The 19,642-nt window shown below is 39.4% G+C and overlaps 1 protein-coding gene across 1 annotated transcript; it reads right to left on the bottom strand.

Moving 5' to 3' along the window:
• Positions 1-5,882: 5,882 nt before the first annotated feature.
• wdr41 (WD repeat domain 41) lies at positions 5,883-14,781 on the bottom strand. Its single transcript, XM_085358487.1, has 13 exons — positions 14,443-14,781; positions 12,249-12,364; positions 11,291-11,339; positions 11,054-11,182; positions 10,893-10,955; positions 10,290-10,401; positions 10,126-10,188; positions 9,935-10,039; positions 9,208-9,392; positions 8,988-9,109; positions 7,137-7,222; positions 6,560-6,693; positions 5,883-6,478 (listed from the first exon to the last, which is right to left on the bottom strand). The coding sequence occupies exons 1-13, from the start codon at positions 14,488-14,490 to the stop codon at positions 6,338-6,340; spliced, it is 1,353 nt and encodes a 450-aa protein (XP_085214613.1). The 5' UTR covers positions 14,491-14,781; the 3' UTR covers positions 5,883-6,337.
• Positions 14,782-19,642: the final 4,861 nt, after the last annotated feature.

Genomic DNA, 19,642 nt, shown 5'->3' with positions numbered 1-19,642 from the left:
CCGAGTCCACATCCCCTCCTTACATATATCACTCCAAGCAGGGTAGGACAGTGAATGAAGCCCTGCGGTGGAACAGTTACTCTTTTCAGCTGGGATTTGACAGAAGTCCGTGACCTCTCAGGGGTTCCTGGATACGGCCTGAAAATTTTATAATCGGAAGAACACAGATATGCCGTTTCCATCTCAAATCACAGCCTCTTGTATGGTTCTAGCTGGAGGTGGTACCAGTAGAGAACAGGTGGTCACTGGAGGCTGTCTCCCTGTTGCCACTTTATGGCCCCCTAAAGTATATCTTGATAGCACCTCCATGGTACAGTGTGGACCTGATAGGTCACCTGACAATCTGTACCATACAGTGTAATACAACAGAAACCTGCACTTTAGCTAATCATGACATCTTACATTTTGAACTCCCTTTTTGTTGACTTTGCTTTTGGAAGTTTTCTTTAAAGCAAATATTTCCTTTCTGTATCTGTATACTGCTATAAAAGAAATATGGAAAGTAAAACGTGCCAATTGCCAGAGGCACTGACTGAAAACAAGAATCTGAAGTGATCTGAGCATGCATTTTAGTACAAGCGAGTGCAAATCTCCATACTTCCTTTTTCACAGTTCCAGCTAGTAAAAGGTGCTTAGCTGGAATTAATCTTTGCATTAGCTGTGAAACAACGTAGAGACTTGTGTCTGGGACCAAATTCCCTTCAATCCCTGTCCATTTGCCCTGTTCAGACAAAATCTAAAAGAAAGGGCACTTCCAGGAGTACTTACCTATGTACCAGGGTGCAGTCCACAGATTGCCGATTGTAGGGCTATTTTCGTGACAAATGCTGGATCCTGAGATCATATAGCTGCAGAATACCTTGTAAAATGCCACCTGATAACCTACTGTCATTTCTTCTACATCACCATCTTACGTGCACTGTGAAAGCAGCTAGTGAGGATAATGAAGATCCTTGTCAAACCTGCATGTCCGAACAAATGGAGGAACAGAATTGCACTGTATCAGAGCTATTTAGTTACCAGATGTTACACTCATAGCTTTGTGACACTAACTGTAGACATTTTCACTCCCCCCAAAAATGATTGACTTGCGAGTATTTGAACAACATAGTTACTGGCTTTCTATTTGAGCCTATGCTTGGCAATTGGTCGGGGTACAGTGTGTCAGGTTTTGTAGTTGACATGTTTTTAGTGATGAAATGAAGCCCACATTGACCTGACAAACAGATGAAGGAGCTGCTAAACCGTGTTTAGATTGTAAAAGCACGGCTGCAAAGCCAGCATCTCTCTCTCGTTTGTGTTTTTTGCTTAAGCAGTTTTACTTAGGCTTGAATCCTGCAACCAAAATTCACACTGAAGACATTTGGCCCCTTTTTCGGTGGGGTGGGTGTCATTTGAATGATATGGCTTCCATCTACAGGTGGTAGACTCTAAATTTGTCATGTTGTCCGTGAATCAAATCAAACCAACACAAAGGCCCAATTTCAATCTGGCACTTCCACTGTGTGGAAGAGTCTGTTAATTATGAAGGAGGGCAGAAATAAAGCGGAAAAAGTCTGGGATGCCCTCACCTTTCTCAGGTGAAAACAGGTACTTCCAAACAGCTCCTTTGGAGATGTGCGCCGCTATGAGATGAATGTATTAATATGTCCATGACATATTGGAAAATACGCCGTGTTGTGTTTCAGTTTGATTCAGGTATTTTTAACATGCTCCAGGTCGTTATGGTGATTTTACATACTGCTCTCTGTTATTAGAATTTGTTGCAACAAAAATAAGAACAAATAAATTCAGATGCACTTTTAAAAACATGTACAAATGTAGAAAACTTCCACAAAAGTGTTTTTCATACTGAGATAGTCTTCAAACAGTCCTTCTTATCTGTAAGTGTGTTTCCTCCATGTAGCGAGTAAGTCAGCACAGGTGCACACTTGGTGTTTTGCGGACTCTAGAGCCCACCACCACATAATGCTTGTTGGAACAGCACTTAATGTGGCCTCCACAAAGTGCAAACAAAGTGAAAGGGTGTAGGTGGCTGGACTGGAATTGGTTTAGTATTATATTTCATCCTACTATGACTGAGGATGGAATACTACTATAATAATACTAGTCACTAGACTTGGATATTTAAGATCACCTCTGTTAAGCTTTAATATCAGAAGGTGAAAACAGCACTGGAATCCACTACTGCCAGCAGCAGAATCTTTAAAAGACTTTCATAATAAATTATTTTACAAATTCAAAAAATCAAAATGGCGATATCCAGATATCTATAGGCTACTAATGTGGTGAACTTCTGTAATTACCAGTTCTTGTCCCAACTCTCCAGCTCAGCTGCTGGTCTACATGTGCAAGTATGTGCGTGGTAATCCAGGAGACGCACATCAAGCAGTATTAACCAAAGGCACAGAGAGCTCTTTAGGGTGCCTTATTCTCTGGTCATCTTTACAGAACACAAGTATTTTTGTTGAAACATTTCCTCCTCTAGACATAAAAACAAAAACAAACTAAAAATTAAAAAAAAACACAAAAAGAAGAAAAGCCATATGTGTTTTAGATGTTTTTAAAACTAGGATATTTGGCCTGATGCATCACGGTCTGTGCTACAGTTCTGAGTTAGTCAGTGTTGACGGCCCCCGAAGCTTTTTCCATGTATTTTGTACAACTACGAGATTTTTAACAACAGAAGCTGAACCAGGTGCAGTTGGATAAAACGCACGTTCCTTGTTTGTTCACCTCCATGTTCGATGTATTCACACTGATGTTGTCATTATGCTGACGATGAAGGTCTTAATCAACGCCTTAATCTTGTTACGTCTCACTGTGTAGCTCTGCTATTGTTGCAATACACTGTAAACTACCTAATGTATCTGCTGTTCTTGTAAATACTCGGCCAATATTATTTTCACTTTGCTTTTTACATATTTTGCTTTCATACCTTTTTATTGTGGATGTTATGTGTTGCTGTTAATTTCCAAAGTTATGTTTGTTCGGGTTTTTTTAGGGTGACTTGAAAAGCGGCTCCACCTCTGAATGTTTCATAGCTGCTATCGTTGACTATGAGAAGATATTTTTGCTAGTATACGATGAAGATTTCTATTCACACAGACAATACTTCAGATTTAAATGTCAGACAGTCTTTTCCATGAGCAGTAAAAAGCAGAATATGATGAGCTCAGTTACATTCGATTACAGCTGGTGACATAACGCTTTCATCACTTACAAAGATTTCGATTTCCCTCTCATCAATAAAACTGTTGGCCGTGACTGCAAGAACGTGCCAGTTCTATCTTTTCTATCATTTACAACCATGACAATAATTAGAAAGTGATTGATAGATAGTATAGAGTGCGGAAAAATATTTTTTGAAAAATATGAGGGTCATTGGCCATGAGAACTGTAATGTTTTCAAAGATGTTACTGCCTCAAGCATAGTAGTTACAAAAGCTTTCCGTAAGAGCCGCCATGTTTGTTGAAAAGGTTTAATGTATTTTGCTCTCTCTGGTCTTATTTTGATGTTTTCTGTCAAACACAAAGTTGTATTGTGAGAGACAATTAAAAAGTTCTTTCAATATAAAGTTGTTACGTTTTTGGCACAAAGATGTTTTACAGGAATCCTTTCAAGCTGAAATGTTTGCCTTCTTCCCAAAAGTTGGAGGACAAAATCTAAACGATACATCTTTACAAAATAAAAGGAGTCACTTACCAGCATCCTGAAATCTAACTGAATAAGTTATGTGTATTTTGTTTAAAGGTATTTACTAATGTTTTTTAAAAATTGTTGGAAAAGATTCCAAAATTAACTAAAACTGTCCACCATCTCCGATCTGTGAGACATTAATTGACATAAACTACAGCTGGGATGTATTTTTATAATATAATATAATGTTGTACAAAACATGTTGTGATCAGGATGCAGTGCATCAAGTCCTTTAGTTGACGTGTTGATTAAATAAAGCCCACATTGGGCTGACAAAGGTGTGAAGGAGCTGCAGAGTCAGCATCTCTCTCTCGTTCGTGGTTTTTGATTAAGCAGTTTTACTTTGGCTTGAATTCTGCAACCAAAATTCACGCTGAAGACATTTGGCCTCTTTTTTCCAGTGGGGGGGATTTCTATGTTTTGACTTCCATCTAGTGGTGTTCTAGAGGTGATACACACTTTTATGCTACAGTTCTGAGTCGGTGATGATGCTCCCAAGACTTTTTCCTATGTTTTGTACAACTACGAGATTTTTAAAGCCAATATTATTTTTGCTTTAGCTTTCTACATATTTTGCTTTCATACATTTTTATTGTGGATGTTATTGTGGATGTTATGTGCTCCTGCTGTTTTTCAAGGTGACTTGAAAAGCAGTTCCACCTCTGAATGTTTCATAGCTGCTATCACTGACTATGAGAAGATATTTTTGCTAGTATACGATAAAGATTTCTATTCACACAGACAATTTAAATATTTCAGATTTAAATGTCAGACAGTCTTTTCCATGAGCAGTAAGAAGCAGAATATGATGAGCTCAGTTACATTCGACTACAGCCAGTGACAGAACACTTTGCTTTGAATCTACTGAGCCAGAAGCAGATTGTATAACAGCTTGTTATATTTTAAGAAAATCCTTCATCAATTGCAAATTTTCCTCTCATCAATAAAACTGATGTCCATCAGTGCAATAATGTGCCAGTTCTGTATTTTATATATATTACAGTCCATCTGGAAAGTAATAATAGCATCTTAATCTGTTCCACATGAAACAGCCATATTCCAACATGGATAATATTAATTTTCATACATAATTTAACACACAACACCCCTTAATGACAAATGAAAAAAATGCTTAAAAGTCTTTGACACCCACAAGTATTTCTGAGTGTGACCTTACAGGCTTGGCACACCTTTTTGGGGGAAGTTTCTGTCATTCTTTTTTCTTCTTTGCAGCACCTCTGCAGCTCCATCATGTTGGTTGGGAGCGTTGGCGCACAGATATTTTCAGATCTCTCCAGAGATGTTTGGGTTCCGGTCTGGACTCTGGTTGGGCAACTAAAAGACCTGATGCTCCAGACATGATGCTTAGCATTCAGGCCAAAGAGTGCAATCTGTGTTTCATCAGACCGGAGAATTTTGTTTCTCATCTGATAAAAAGGAAGGGCTCCCATCTGATAGCACTTCAGGTACCTTTTGGCAAACTCCAGCTGAACTATCATGTGGCTTTTACTAAGCAATCACTTCCATCTGGTCACTGTATCATACAGGCCTGGGTAGAGTGCAGCAAAAATACTTGTCCTTCCGGAAAGTTTTCCTCTCTCCATAGAGCAACGCTGGATTTCTGTCAGTGGCCATTGGGTTGTTGGTGAACTCCCTGACTATTGCTGAGACTGGCCAGGCAGCCAACTCTTGGAAGAGTTCTGGTGGTTCCAAATGTCTTCCATTCATGGTTGATGGAGGCCACTGAGCTCACTGTGACCTTTAATGCTGCAGATATGTTTCTTTTTTCCCCCAATCTCTTCATCGATACCAGTTTCTGAGGTAAAGGCCATGAATACTTATATAAATCTTATATTTTCATTTTTTAGTTTCCATAGATTCACAAGAATTTCAACTCTTTTCACTCATTATGGGGTAGTATGTGTGGAATTTTAAGTAAAAATTAATTCAATTTATTCTGGAATAAGGCTGTAACAGGAAAAACATGTGGAACCTGTTCTGCAAATACTTTCCAGACACACTGCATAATCATGGCAATAATTAAAAAGTGATAATGTATAGTGTGGAAAATATTTTTGAAAAATACAAGCATTATCGAATGATGCCACTGCTAAAGCACTGTCATTCTCATAACTCTCAAAAACACAAAGCATATTGTCAAACTATATTAAAAAACCAAACAAACACACAAAAACAGCAATAGTGCAAATGATTACACGTATAAGCTGCTGAACCTTCCTCTCATTGCACTGCTAGATGATCACAACAGTGCTTCTTGGCACATGGAAGCAGACCTACACAACATGAAGAGGCACAAATGTATATCTACAGTAAAGCCTGAGCAGGAATTGAATTGGGCTGTACTAATGTAAAACCATAACAGACTGTGTTTGGTACAAAATGACTTATGTCAGCATCACAGTGCTCAAACACTCCAGTGTGGAAACAAAAGTACTGTTACATTTGGAAGATGAGGTATTTACAGACAGTTTATAGAATTTAAGGTAATACACATCTTCAGTCCAAAGGCAAAGTGAATAAATGTAAACACCAACCATTACACTAACATTTAAATCATTTGTGAACACCATTAAGCATCAACCTCCCAACTTTTTTTTAAAGCGAGTGACATAAATGTCAAAGTCCTCCCCTCTCCTCCAATTTCTGGAAAAGGGCCAGGCTGCGGAGACGAGACTGTCTTTCTCCGTTCTTCCACAGAATGAGCAGGTGGTCCGCCGAGCATGTAACCAAACCTTTCTCCGTGAAACTTACGAACATCTGAAATAAGTCCAAAAGACATTACTGCAGCCCTGGCATTACATAATTATAAGAAAGAACTTTAGTTTAAGCCTTATGTACCTGGACTGCTCCTGAGTGTCCAATCAGATCTCCAGTCAACTCTAGCATCCTAATGTTGGGAATGTCTATAACCTTCTTTGAAGGAGGCCCAGATTGTTTGTTTGAACGGCCAAAACTCCACATCCCAAAGAACCCTGTCGCGTGGACAGAAAATTACTGTTACAGGATACCCAAGGAAACTGTACTTGTTGCTGATGATATTGCTGTTAAAAATTTATTTTCTGTGTTTACGGGTAGAGATGACAGATGACAGGATAGGCTAAAAACAGCATTACCATGACTGTCAGAATAGTAACTAATAGGTCTGCTCTAAACGTCATAATAATGATGTGACAGGAACACTGACTTGTGCTAACCTGCTACACACCACTTTTATTTCATATACACAATACCACGTCTGGCCAACATTACAGCACTCCCACCTCCACACACACATTCCTCAGTCTTTAAAGTTTCCAGTCATAATTATTCATAAGTAAGTAATAGATCATGGGGAATCTAGTTTTAGCAGTGTGTGTGTGTGTGTGTGTGTGTGTGTGTGTGTGTGTGTGTGTGTGTGTGTGTGTGTGTGTCTCACCTGAAGAAGCTGGTTCAGCCGGCAAAGGCAAGTCTTGGATCTCCCACATCCTCACACTGCCATCTTCAGAGCAGGACATCAGCTCACTAAAACAGAGGCAGTGTCACACACATACACACACAGATTGTCTGCATAGCAACAGCTATTTGAATAATAGTTGCAGGCTGATTTACTGCTAGATAATTATATTGAAAACAAAACTATTAATTATTAAATTTGATTAAAAATGCACTGGTTCATGGCTGTCCAAAAAAATCTTTTATCAGTGAAAGATATGACTCCCTACATATTTATCATGTGGCCGTCTTGTCTTGTAGGCATAAATCTACTAATGTTTAGATAATAAACAGAAGCTTGATTCACAGTAGAGAAGGCACAGAAGCCAACAAAGCCTTAAGATTCAGTCTATGAGGGTTCAACATTACATAAACCAGGAATAATGAGGCTTCCCTTAGTGTTATGGATGAAAACAGCAGGAAGGCAGTATTGGCGCTACAGCTGAACTACATGAGGGTTGACTCAGTGAAAGAGAGAAAATATTTCAGCCTGGAGTTGATTTGAGCACCTGTAACTCCATTAAAGTGTCCTTTATCAAAACACCTGTTCAACAACTTCAGAGGAAAAGCAATTATTTCAGCTCCACCACAAGTTTGTTTCACACAGCAAGACAATATGTTAAGAACAAGATAAAACATCAGCTGACTGTATGACTGCTTGTTTAGTTTTCCATAATCTTTATATTTGGAAGATATCTTTTTAAACTGTCTACAAGCCCAGTCTTTCATACCTGCAGCTTTCAGAGATTTACTCCACCGCATTTATTTCAAAGTTGTAGTTACTACTTATTTTGCACATTTAGATCCTTTATACAATAAGACTTATTGAATTGGTTGGTGCCCTGTATAAAACCATGGACAAAAAACAAGAAGTAAAATCAGCAAACTTTGGTAAGATAAAAGTAACTTTTGACTGGTACTGTACATGCTCTTAAGAATTAAGTAAAATATGTCCTGACCTATGAACCTGACTGAGACTGTTTTTAATTTTGCAGCTAACTCAGACTTTAATAACATTACAGTGCTGACCTGCTTCTCTGAATTAATTTGGCTAACAGTCACTGCTCATGAACATGTTACTCTAACATGAACATGTTACTATAGAGTCAGTCTCACTCCCTCTTGAAAGTTGAGTAAATTGTACTAAGCTTTCACTGATCCTTTGTGTCTAACGTTTCCCCACAAGTAATCTAATCACGTTGCCGTCATAGCAATCACCAGACTCTCATCCTTCAGTTGGACAAACTCCAACTCAACCATCTTGATCTGCAGTTGTTCGGTTATGAAGATGAGCTGTGAGTTGGAGGGTCACCCCAACCACAACCAACAGCAGGTATAACTTAGACACTATGATTCTTACAACTGTAGTGTCTATGGTCAGCATGTAGGAAGTACCACATAAAGATTTTTCATTTTTTACATTTGACCTCATTTCATATCTGCCTTTCTTTCAAGTTGAAAGAAACTCCATCATGCTACCCTTATCTGATTTTTACTACACTACAAACCGCTCAAGTACTTTTCAAAAGAACAAAGAAAAACCAAATGAATACATACAAAATACAAAAGTATTCCTTTAAAAGTTAATACTAACCAGAGAGTGAGCTCTGAGGGTTTCTTTTTTATGAATGTATTCAAGTAAGCATAGATCACCGTGGAGTGCATGTGCAAACTGCCCAAGCTACAGCTATTGATTTTTAGGTGGGTTGTTTAGTTTTCCTTTCAGAAAGTATTTTGCCCGTGTGTGTTCTAGAGGGTAAAAAAAAGAAGTCTTAGAAAAGGTGTAAGATCTTACCAGTCAGACAGCAGCATGGTGTGTAACACATTAGAGTCGTGGGCAACCTTTCTGTAGGCCACCACGCTTCTGGTCTGAACACTGTAGACGTAGAGACCGCTGCCCACAGCAGCAAGGATGAGCTACAAAACACACAAACAGAAAGTTCTCATTTTAAATGACAATAAAACAACAGAGTATTCCCAGTATACAAGCCCATCCTGCCCTTTCCTGTCCTCACATTTCCATTGGTGGTCAGGTGCTGAATGGACATCTCGCTGGGTTTAGGAGCCCCCATTCGTATTTCAGTCTGATTGTAGTCTTGAGACTCCTCCCAGAGAATGTGTTCATAGGCCAGGAGGTTCCACTCAGTCGCATTCCATAAGATCAACTCACCCATATGGGACCCGCTGGCGAAGAGCCCGTCTGAAGAACACAAGAGGAAAAGGCATGAGTCCAGGGCTACAAACACAGTGAGAATAAAGTGTTGACATAGCTTCTAAATGTATCAAACCTGGTGACCAGGTGATGGCGGCTGTGGCTGCAAACAGTCCTAGAGACTCTACAGGAAAAGAGCTTACCGATTTAAATACTCTGTAAAAATGAGTTCACGGTCTCAGCTCCTCATTTTGGGCCATCTCGGATAAAAAGTGAAGTCTATTTTGTAAATCTTGGACTATGTTTCACCAAGGAGGATTATCTGTGGCCACTAATTAGCTAACGGCTGGTGATTGGAAAGTCGACAGCCAGTGAGAAAGCAGTTTAACAGTGAGACACGCACATCTTTGTCAGACCCGTTTTAGTTTTTTTAGTTTTTAAATCAAGATAACAAAGGGTGAAAATGCTAATCTCAAGCCTTTGAAACAGATCTTCAGTAGCTACATCCACCTTTTACACGGTCTGTGGGTTCAAAATGCAGTCTCTTTGCAGCTTAAAAATCAAACAGACACACCGAGTTTCAGACTGACCATTGACGTTGATAAGAGCTCGGATCTGATCCTGGTGGTCGGAGAGGCAGCGGATCTCAGCCACTGACAGAGAGGAATCAGCAGAAACTGTCAAGCTGTAGATCACTGCAAAGACAAAGGAATATTTTGTTTCAAATAACGCACTTTTAATCTACTGATCTGTTCATCCGCACCATATTTTGTGCTCTTACTTATTTTTTTATCCATGGCAGCTGCTATGTAGTTCTTCGGCAGTTCAATCAAAGCAGTGATTCCTTCGACACGTCAAAACACAAAAACATTGATCAGCGTCAGCGGCCAGCACGGTTGGTGTAACAGTAAAAATGTGGTTGTGCGACGGACATTTTTTTCTCACCAGTATCACTGTGGTTGGGTCGCTGACACTGCAGCTGAAAGTCTCTATTCCACACGCATAGTTCTTCCCCACCAGAGAGCCACACACACAGTCGCTCGAGCACCAGCAAACACTGAGACAGACACACAGCTGGATCAGGATGTGAAATATCATTTTAGATTTTTTTTTTAAATTGTTTTAGATTTTTAATTTCTATATACACCAAAATAATTTGGTGGAAAATTCATCCTTAAGAAAGGCACTAAGGAAAAAAATGCCAACATCAAGAGATGATGAGCAGATCCTGACGTTTCTAATGAAGAAAAGGAAGAAACTGAGATTCTGGATTCATCCAATTCTCACAAGAAGGCAGCGACAGAGACAATTGGATGGTTTGATCCAGCAATTGAAGCTGTATCATGAGTACATTTGTACAACACTGTTGAAGATGTCAGTGGGGCAGTTTGGTATTATTTTACTATTTGTATATCCAGGATTGGAGCGCATTTTAAAACTGTGTATACACAGTTTTCCATTTTCACTTCCAAAAATAAATAGCTGATAATACAGATGCAAGATGTGTGTGTGTGTGTTTTTAGGGATTTCAAAGGTGTTTTTTGCTACCTTTACAGAAGAATGAAGATCTGAAATGGTCTGGACCCTGTTGCCTGTATCAGGGTCCCACAGCTGACATGCAGGATTAAGGAGACTCAAGCCTGAATCACAAAGTCATGAATTACTCATGAAACACTTGCTGTACATTTGTGTGCATTGTTTCAGGATACACTGAGGCTTCGGTCTGAAGAGGCAGTGATAAGCGAGGTGTTCAGTGTGACTTCATTTTTGCAGGTGATGGTGGTTATGGCTGTTATCTGCTGAGAATGGCCTCTCAGCTCCTGCAGCCTCTCCCCAGTCTAGCAATCGGACAAGCAAAAATAAAAGCAATTAGCAATTAGTCCCACTGTGCTGTGTGCAATTTCGCAAGACGCAGAAAGAAAGAAAAAAAACTGGCAGCATATTACCTCAACATTCCACACCAAAACAAGGCCATCATCCCCTGCTGAGGCACATCTGGGTAACATGAGAAGAAAGGTAAGAGTTATTTCTTGAATTTAGACTCCTGTGTCACACTGGCCCCTCAGCTGAGAATTGTAGGACTGGCAGGACTCTGCTTTAGCAGGTCGACTAGTCAATTGCAGATACAACCTATTCATACAAGGAATCATTTCCTGCAGCTTCATCTCCACCGAGAAATGTTAAAAAAAAATACATCTGTCCTGGGGCTTATCGCGTTACTTGCTTTCTGACCCTGAACCATCCAAACTGCCTGTTCCCAAAACCAACAGACAGGATGAGCGGATAAAACAGAGACAAAATGAGAAGAGAGGAAGTGTTGAGGATACATTTTCAGACTTCAAAAGCAATCTGGAGAGAATTTTCTGGCCTTTGCCCCCAACTGTGGACCTGTGAGCAGAGAGGACGAGACCCAAAGGAGGAGGTGATTACTGGAGGAGACCAGGCGTAAAGCAACCCCCCCTCCACCCTGACATACACACACACTTAGGTTGGGTATAAATCCCAATCTTACACTTATGCAGGTCCACTCTGCCATCCCAGTGTGTAGCATGCTTCCACAATACAGCGCAAACGAGGAGAGCAGGTGCAAACCTTTATGTGTGTGTGTGTGTGTGTGTGTGTGTGTGTGTGTGTGTGTGTGTGTGTGTGTGTGTACGGACAGTATTAAAAGGCTTTGGTTATACTGTACCATGCACACACCATCACATAGTGGTGATGATTGGGCTCCTGTCATGCTCTGTAAGTTTGTTGTAGGTGAGGATCTCCTGTCAATCATAGTGGGATGGAGGCCAGCCAAGGGTAGAGAGGAGAGAGGTTATAGAGGGAAAGAGAGATAAGAGAGGGCAGGAGAGGCGAGAGGGAGGGTTGGGGAAGGGGAGAGGGGGCCGTTTGCGGTCGGCTTACCTGAAGTCATCAATCTGCACCAGAAATCGAACAATGTCAAAATGTCCTTTCAGCACCTGCAGCTCAGTGAAGCAGTTTTTGGGCTGTTCCTCTCCAATGCACAGCACAGGGCTTTTCTGCAGACACAAGAGGGAAAGCAGTGAGACAAACAGGCCGCGGTGCTGTACACCCAGCCCTGAGGCTGAGAGTAGATAGGGAAGACAAGAGTACGGGAAGAAAGAAGTGGAAAGCAAACTTGTACTTCTAAGCAAATATATTTTTAAGGGATACAAATTGGCATTTATATTTTTATTCACTTTTGTTTTTGTTACTTTACCCATCTTACAAACAAAGAATAGCCATCGCTGCATTCTGATTTTATATCAAAAACATGACAAATATACCAGCTGTTCAATTGTTACTTTTTCTGTAGAGTGAGTTGTTTTGCTTCTCATACTTAAATCCCAACTGGCAATATGTTGGAGTTTTTTGTCATATGTACAATAAGATGGGTGGAGGGTTTCATTACTTCCCTGATATTGTTACTACTCATGAACGTGCTTAACATTTAGTGCCTGTTACAGGTTTCTTATGGAAGCACTTTGCATTGTTATCCTGAAATACCTTTTTGACACAGCTGATAAGGCCTATGTTTTATAGGCTAAACTGTTTTGGAATAGCTAGCGATATACATATTATATAGGTAATTCATGTTCTACTTCATAATGTAAGTGGGCTTCTCAGCAACCATCATACATTTCAGTCTATGTCCTGTCCACAAAGTATAAGCATGGTCTGACACCACCATGTTAAAATACTACATCTCTGATATTGGCCTTACTTTGAGAATAAAGCCAGCATAAAATATTTTGAGCATTGAGTTTAGTAACAAGGAAATTATCTGTCTTTTATCAAACTGAAAATAACAAAAAAACACTTTATCACTTTATTATTATTATTATTATTATTATTATTATTATTATTATTATTAACTGCTTTTTTAACGGATTGTTAAAGTAAATACAGAATAAATCATTGACATGGCAGCAGTTCAGTGCATTCATTAGCAGGTGGACTTGGTAAAAACAACCTGCTGAAGTTCGAACTCAGCATGCGAAGGATGAAGAAAAGTGATTTAAGTGAGTGAACGTGGAGTGCCGGACATGCTGGTCTGACTATTTCAGAAACTGCTGATCTACTGGGATTTTCCTGCACAGCCATCTTTAGGGTTTACAGAGAAATGTCCAATGAGAAAATTTCTAGTGAACAGCAGTGAAAAAGTCAGAGATCAAAGGAGAACAGCCAGACTGCTTTGACCTAAAATGGGGATAAAAGCAAATCCAACAACCATTTATTACAGCCAAGGCGTGTAGAAGAGCACCTCTGAAGACACAACACACCAAACCTTGAAGCAGATATGAAATGTTGCCCAGTCTGATAAGTCTCCATTTCTGCTTTAAAATTTGGATCGTAAAGTCAGAATTTGGGAGTTAAAAAACAAAACAAAACTTGAAAGCATGGAATAGTTCTGTCTGGTGGTGATAAAATGGTCTGGGGATAGTCAAAAGAGCCTGGATGACCTGGATGACTGTGAACCTTCACAGAGATGCGGTGTCGGGGATAGTTTTTTGGCACACTTTGGGTTCCTCAGTATCAAGTGATCAACAGTTAAACATCAAATCCTATCCGAGTATTGTTGCTGACCATGTCCATCTTTTCATGGCCCCAGTGAACACATCTTCCGATGATTGCTTCCATCAGAACACAACATGTTACAAAGCTCAGATCACATTAAGATGGTCTCTTTTACATGACAATGAGCTCCTGTGCTCATATGGTCTCCAGTCACCAAATCCCAGTCTACCATGGGATTGGGATGTGAAGGAATGGAAGATGGCAGCAACTGTGTGTGACCACTACAAAGGTAAAAGGGTGTCCAACCCAGTACTAGCAATGTGTAACTAGCAAAGTGACCGGTGAGTGTTTACGCCTGTATTTAGTGGATATTTATATCACATACTGAGACAGGCTTCCTGAACATGGAGGTACAATCTGCTTTGGAATACATGAGTCTTTGGAGGAGTTTGGAGGAGAGGAGCGTTTATGGGACAAATTACAGCATATTTCCATAAGTTACACAGGTAGACTCATAAAATCATCACATACATTTCCAAACAAGGTATGCTGCAAACACGAGCTCCCAGGCTCAGCTTACCTCCGCTGAGCTCTGAGCTTCCCGACCACCGAGAATCCACCGGAGCATGACGTCAGCCGGTCAAACACAGTAAAGCCAGTTTTTACAAACGCTTCTCTGAACACGAACCCAAAACTCAAAGCACAACAAAGCAGCTAGCTAACGTTACAAGCTTCTCTATCTGAAAAGTCCCCAGCGTCACACAGAAACAGCCTCTCGCCGTTTTCACTGTGAGGAAGCTTCGGCGGGTAACGCTTCGGTTTGTTGGACAGATAATTTAATTTCGCCAGAACTGAGAGAGTCACGTTAATACTGCAGTTTTCAGCTACATGTTTCAAAAGGTTTTCAGTCACGACCACAACAAACCATTCATGTGACTCGCACTACGGAAGCTTTGCATGGACACGATTCACTGAAGTCGAATGATAATTGGGAAGTAAATATATTTAGACCGCTGCGCATTTTAATGATTTCATGGACTTTTGCGACACTTGGAAAACTGAACCCAGCATCCACTCAGGCAGTGTTTGTATTCGTTTGTGTGTTTTGCTTAAAATAATCTGCCCATGCCTATTTAAAACTAATAAATCTGCACTCCGAAATTGCTTTACTTTTCAGCATAATGTTACATTAAAGCTTGAAATGTATTATTAATAATAATAAAAATACTGAATTAACAATTGGGCGATATAAATAAATAACGACATAAATGCAATTAATGATAAAATAATAAGCTACACACGTTGAAAGCATAGATCTTGATAGAAATAGCAGTGGACCTGTAGAAACCAAAAACAACTTAATCCGGAGGGGTTGTTTTGTTGTTTTTTTTGTTTTGTTTTTTACTTTGAGATTCTCATTTATGAATTTCCGTCTCGAACAGGGACTGACAGAAATCTGGTCTTGAGCAAGGTCAGTCTTTGGAACAACCTCAATGAATCCTGTTACAAAGGTAACACATGTTGAATTTCAGTCAAAAGTGAAATCACTTTTTTATGTTGGTCACACCAAACCTGGGTCTCAGTGCACTTTTAAGCTCAGTAGCGATATAAGCAGATTTAGTTAAATATAACCAATAAAACCCAGGTTGCCTTTTTGGTACATAGGCGAGTCAGATGCAAGGCCTGCAAATCCACAGCAAAAATTACTTGCTGTTGAGAAAATGAGGGAAACAGTCTAATCTGGGAAAGCTGGATGTATTTTTTTTAAATATTTTAAACAGTTATTACTCAAAAATGAAGCTTTTTATGCTCCACTTTAAGAAATATTCTGCAGATATACATGAAAACAGCCTAGTACTATCAAATTATTTACATTCATCAGTCTGCACAATGAAGCTCAAACATTCAAGATTGCTAAAACACATTTTGGAATCAGGTCAGATCTTTAAATGAGCGTCATTCCTCTTCGTACAACTAGATGGCAGTGTGTAACAATAACACAAGATCAGAAGAAGTCTCAAAACTCTACTAGTGAGGAAAATCCTTTTTTTATCAGTTGTTTCCTTTTGTATAAAAAAATTATGATGTAATTCTTTTTTTTTATATACAGATGGGTCAGTTCAGCATTTTCTGCCCACAGTTTCCTCTCTTCCTCTTGTTTATTTTTTTTTTCCTTCATCGACTTCTGCAATAATGCTGACCTTCTCTTCAACCAAACCTTCTTCCTCAGCTTTACAATCTCTTTCTTTGAGTGTATTCCCTGTTAACACACACATACACACACACACACACACACGCACCCCTAGCTGAGTCTGCTCCTGCTCCCCCAATTGAGACGACACGCAGTGTAGGGCCTGTGACCTTCATGGTGGCTCAGATCTGTGGCTGGCACTGATTTCTGATTTAGTGTCGATCCGCTGCGCTTGTCAGGGGCTGCGAGGTGCTTTCCATGCGGTAATAGAAAAGCTCAAGGGCAGCTAGAGAAAGGAGGAGGGTTAGGGCAAGGGATCGGTTGAGGTGGAGTGAATGGGTTTTAGATGTGAGAATGTTTGTTTTACTACAGTATCTGTTAGATATCTGAATGGATGGGTCAAAAATTTAGATTGCAGAGCACTGTTTTGAATCAATATATAATTATTAGAAAAGTTGTGACTCGTGATCCTGTTACTGAGAGTCTACTGTTACTGAATAAATTGTGCTAGATGAAAAGTCAGAGAATGAGAAAAATCAGAAGAACATGTGGCCATGATGGTAGCACTTGTTAGTGTTTCAGGATTGAATGAATTGGATCAAGTGGCAGATATTATTATGTAAACAATGTAGACAATCCAAGATTTTTGAAAAATACAGGAAATAAGGTTGATAGAGAGAACAGAAGTTAAAGAACAGATTCAGGTGCGCAGTGGGAAGAAATGTGGAAAAGAGGGTTTGTTGAGTGCAGTAGCCGAGGAGGACGAGGTGTCAAATATGACCAATGGTAGAAATCATCTAAGATGTGAAAGCCCTGATGTGATTGTCACTGAAGCACTAAAGACCAACAGATTCAGGGTGAGAAAGAAAAGAAGTCTGTGTGCTCCCTCTTTCTCCACCATAGTGCCTGATTTCACCCCCTATCTCCAGCCTGTAAGGAAAACAAATGGTTATGATGATGGAAAAGAAATTAAGTAGTAATTTAACAAAGGGCCAACAACAGTATTCAATAACACACTCCCTCCCTTGCTGTTCAGAGGGGTCTTGTAGAGAGATAGGCTCATTCCTGACCAACACACTTCACTGTCCCTCTTCATCAGGCGTTCACTGTGTTCTGCTTTATCTACTGAGGGCCTGCTCCACTTAGACCTGAACACACAGGGCAGCACCTTTATAAGTTCGCAGCTAATGATAATAATAATAATATTCTTTTATTTGTAGGGCAAAACATAATTACAGAGTTCTTTGCAGAGCCAAATAGAAAATCACACGTAAAATTGAAAAAATAAATAAATAAATAAATCAATAAATAAAATGTAACATAAACCTATTTTGTAAATTTCTTTATAAAGCTACTTTAATTAATATATTCTGCTTCTCTGAATTGTTTGGGGACACTCAGCTTTATGTACATTCATTGCATAAAAATCTTTGAAATTGTTTATTTGTTTCGTCTTTTCTTTTTGGGGATGCTGAGGATGCTCCATTTTAATGTGATAGTAGTCACTTGTCCGAAAGAAAGGTAACCAAGGTAACATTTAGCATTATTTCACTCTAAATGGGAGTATAATGACCTAAATACCACCAAAAATAAATAAATGACTGAGACTGTAAACTCATCGAAAGATTTTTACTACCATCATAAATTAAGAAAGAAGAGTATGGTGAAAGGTTTGGTAATTTTCTTACAGACCTATGTACAGAGTTCCCTTTGAAACCAGAAGATTCACCCTTTACTGGCTATTAGAAGATAAGCATGTTTAAGGCACTTCCCATTTTGATTTACTTTACAGACCTTTGAGTCTACTTCCTTCTTATATGCAACAGACACACTTGGTAAAGTCGTGGATGGAGATCAGAGCATTGTCAAATATTTTGCCACAATGTGCAGTGAACATGCAATTTTGTTGCCTTTGAAATGGTTGTTTTGAAGTCAGGCGTCAGGTAGCCAACCATTGCAGTCAGTTGCTAGTTTCAGGCTGACTTTGGTGACGGTGATATAACACTATAGCAATTTGGAGACAGGTTGTGCAATTGTCTTGTGATCAAAAATGGTCACCCAGTCGTTGATGTTGATGCATACCTCTGAATGCTCAATTGGTCTTTGGAATTATTTTGGAATTATTATGAATTTTACTTCAGGATGATCCCAGAGTACCCTTCCTTTCTTGTAGATGCAGTGGATGTGCAAGTAGCAATTTAGGCCTTTGTGTAAGATGTGTTCAGGCTCATAGCAAGAAAGTTAGCAAAATAGCTCTAGCTAACAAGTTTAGGTTTATTAAATAAGCTAATCACAGTCAAACCTTAGAAACACATAATTATTTGTAACTGTTAACATTTCTCCATATTACAAGTAACCTTTGGAGCTGTTTGAGACGTCTGTGTCTATTTGTGTTGCTGCTGTCATGATTAAAAACCCACAGAAGTGACTGTCAGCAGCATCTTGAGCTTTCTCTTGACATCAAAATTGTCTTTTCTTCGTTATCCTGTGCTGATCCTTTAAATTCGTAGGTTCCTCCTGCGCCTAATTTAAACAGAAACAGGATGTGCACTTGACTTTAATCTACATTGCAGGTAATGGTGGTCTGGGGCTGACCAGGACGGAGGAATGCATTTAAGCATCTGTCATTGTGATTTGTCACATGAGCATGACTCTAATTGCTGTGTTTCAGTCATCATGGGTTAATTATCAGCCTTGACCTGCAGTATTACATACGTACAGATTACACATGAGGGTGGAAAGATTATTTTTACACAGCACCAAAACTTGGGAGATATTACACCAATACAATATAAAGCTGCCAGTTCTCCTTTATTCTGTATTATCTTCCTCTCTGCCTAACTGATCATCACTGTCTCAGTCTCTCGTCCCTCCTCCTCCCCCCTCCCTCATTTGGTGACCCTCTAATGTTCTGTTCATTTTCTCTTATGAATAGATAATGGACAAAAATCAAATCTCTTCATTTGCATGTAATACAATTAAGACCTTTTCAAACAAAGACAAATGGAGGGAGCAGCGAGATGTCAGTCAGCCTCGTCAGCGAGTGAGCAAAGACAGCATCAGCGAACCTCCCCATTTTAACGAAAATTAATAAAACCTTCAAATGGAATTTTCTTGCCACCATCTGGAATAACGATCACCGAGACACTACGAGACTCTGCCTGTCAAATAACATTAAAGCTCCCATGAATTTGGATTCATAGCATGGATCTGAAGCCACCAATGTATCCGTACCCCTTAAAACTAAGAGGATAAGATTTTTGGGACGTGTGGCCTGAACTGACTTCAGACATAAATTTCTTTTTTCTCTGTAGCTTGTTTTATGAGATATATTGCATTATAATTTTAATATAATTTTTACACTGCTATTTAAGTATTGGTCAATTGGTTTTAATGGTAGATAGTGTCAGCTTGATATCTATATTAGACTATAACTAAGCAATGTAAACTTCAAAGAGCACTTATTATGCTCATGTTAAATAAAGTCTGATTTGATATGATCGCATTGATAGATACAATCATATTTGGGTGAAAGGCTGGAGCCTTTCATAATTCTATTAAAAATGCCCCCAAAAGACACCAGCACTGC

The sequence above is a fragment of the Diplotaxodon limnothrissa genome, linkage group LG7, assembly GCF_057381915.1.
Source record: "Diplotaxodon limnothrissa isolate DT_005_m linkage group LG7, D_limnothrissa_male_GT1.1, whole genome shotgun sequence".
Classification (NCBI taxonomy): Eukaryota; Metazoa; Chordata; class Actinopteri; order Cichliformes; family Cichlidae; genus Diplotaxodon; species Diplotaxodon limnothrissa.
This window is presented reverse-complemented; position numbering and strand designations above follow the sequence as displayed.

Bases quoted from the DNA above. Each gene is read 5' to 3' on its own strand.
- wdr41 (XM_085358487.1), bottom strand. From the start codon at position 14,490: ATGCTCCGGTGGATTCTCGGTGGTCGGGAAGCTCAGAGCTCAGCGGAG. The intron at 11,183-11,290 runs GTAATATGCTGC...TCCGATTGCTAG, and splicing joins TTTTGGTGTGGAATGTTGAG to ACTGGGGAGAGGCTGCAGGA. The intron at 10,956-11,053 runs GTATCCTGAAAC...CCTGCATGTCAG, and splicing joins CTTCAGACCGAAGCCTCAGT to CTGTGGGACCCTGATACAGG.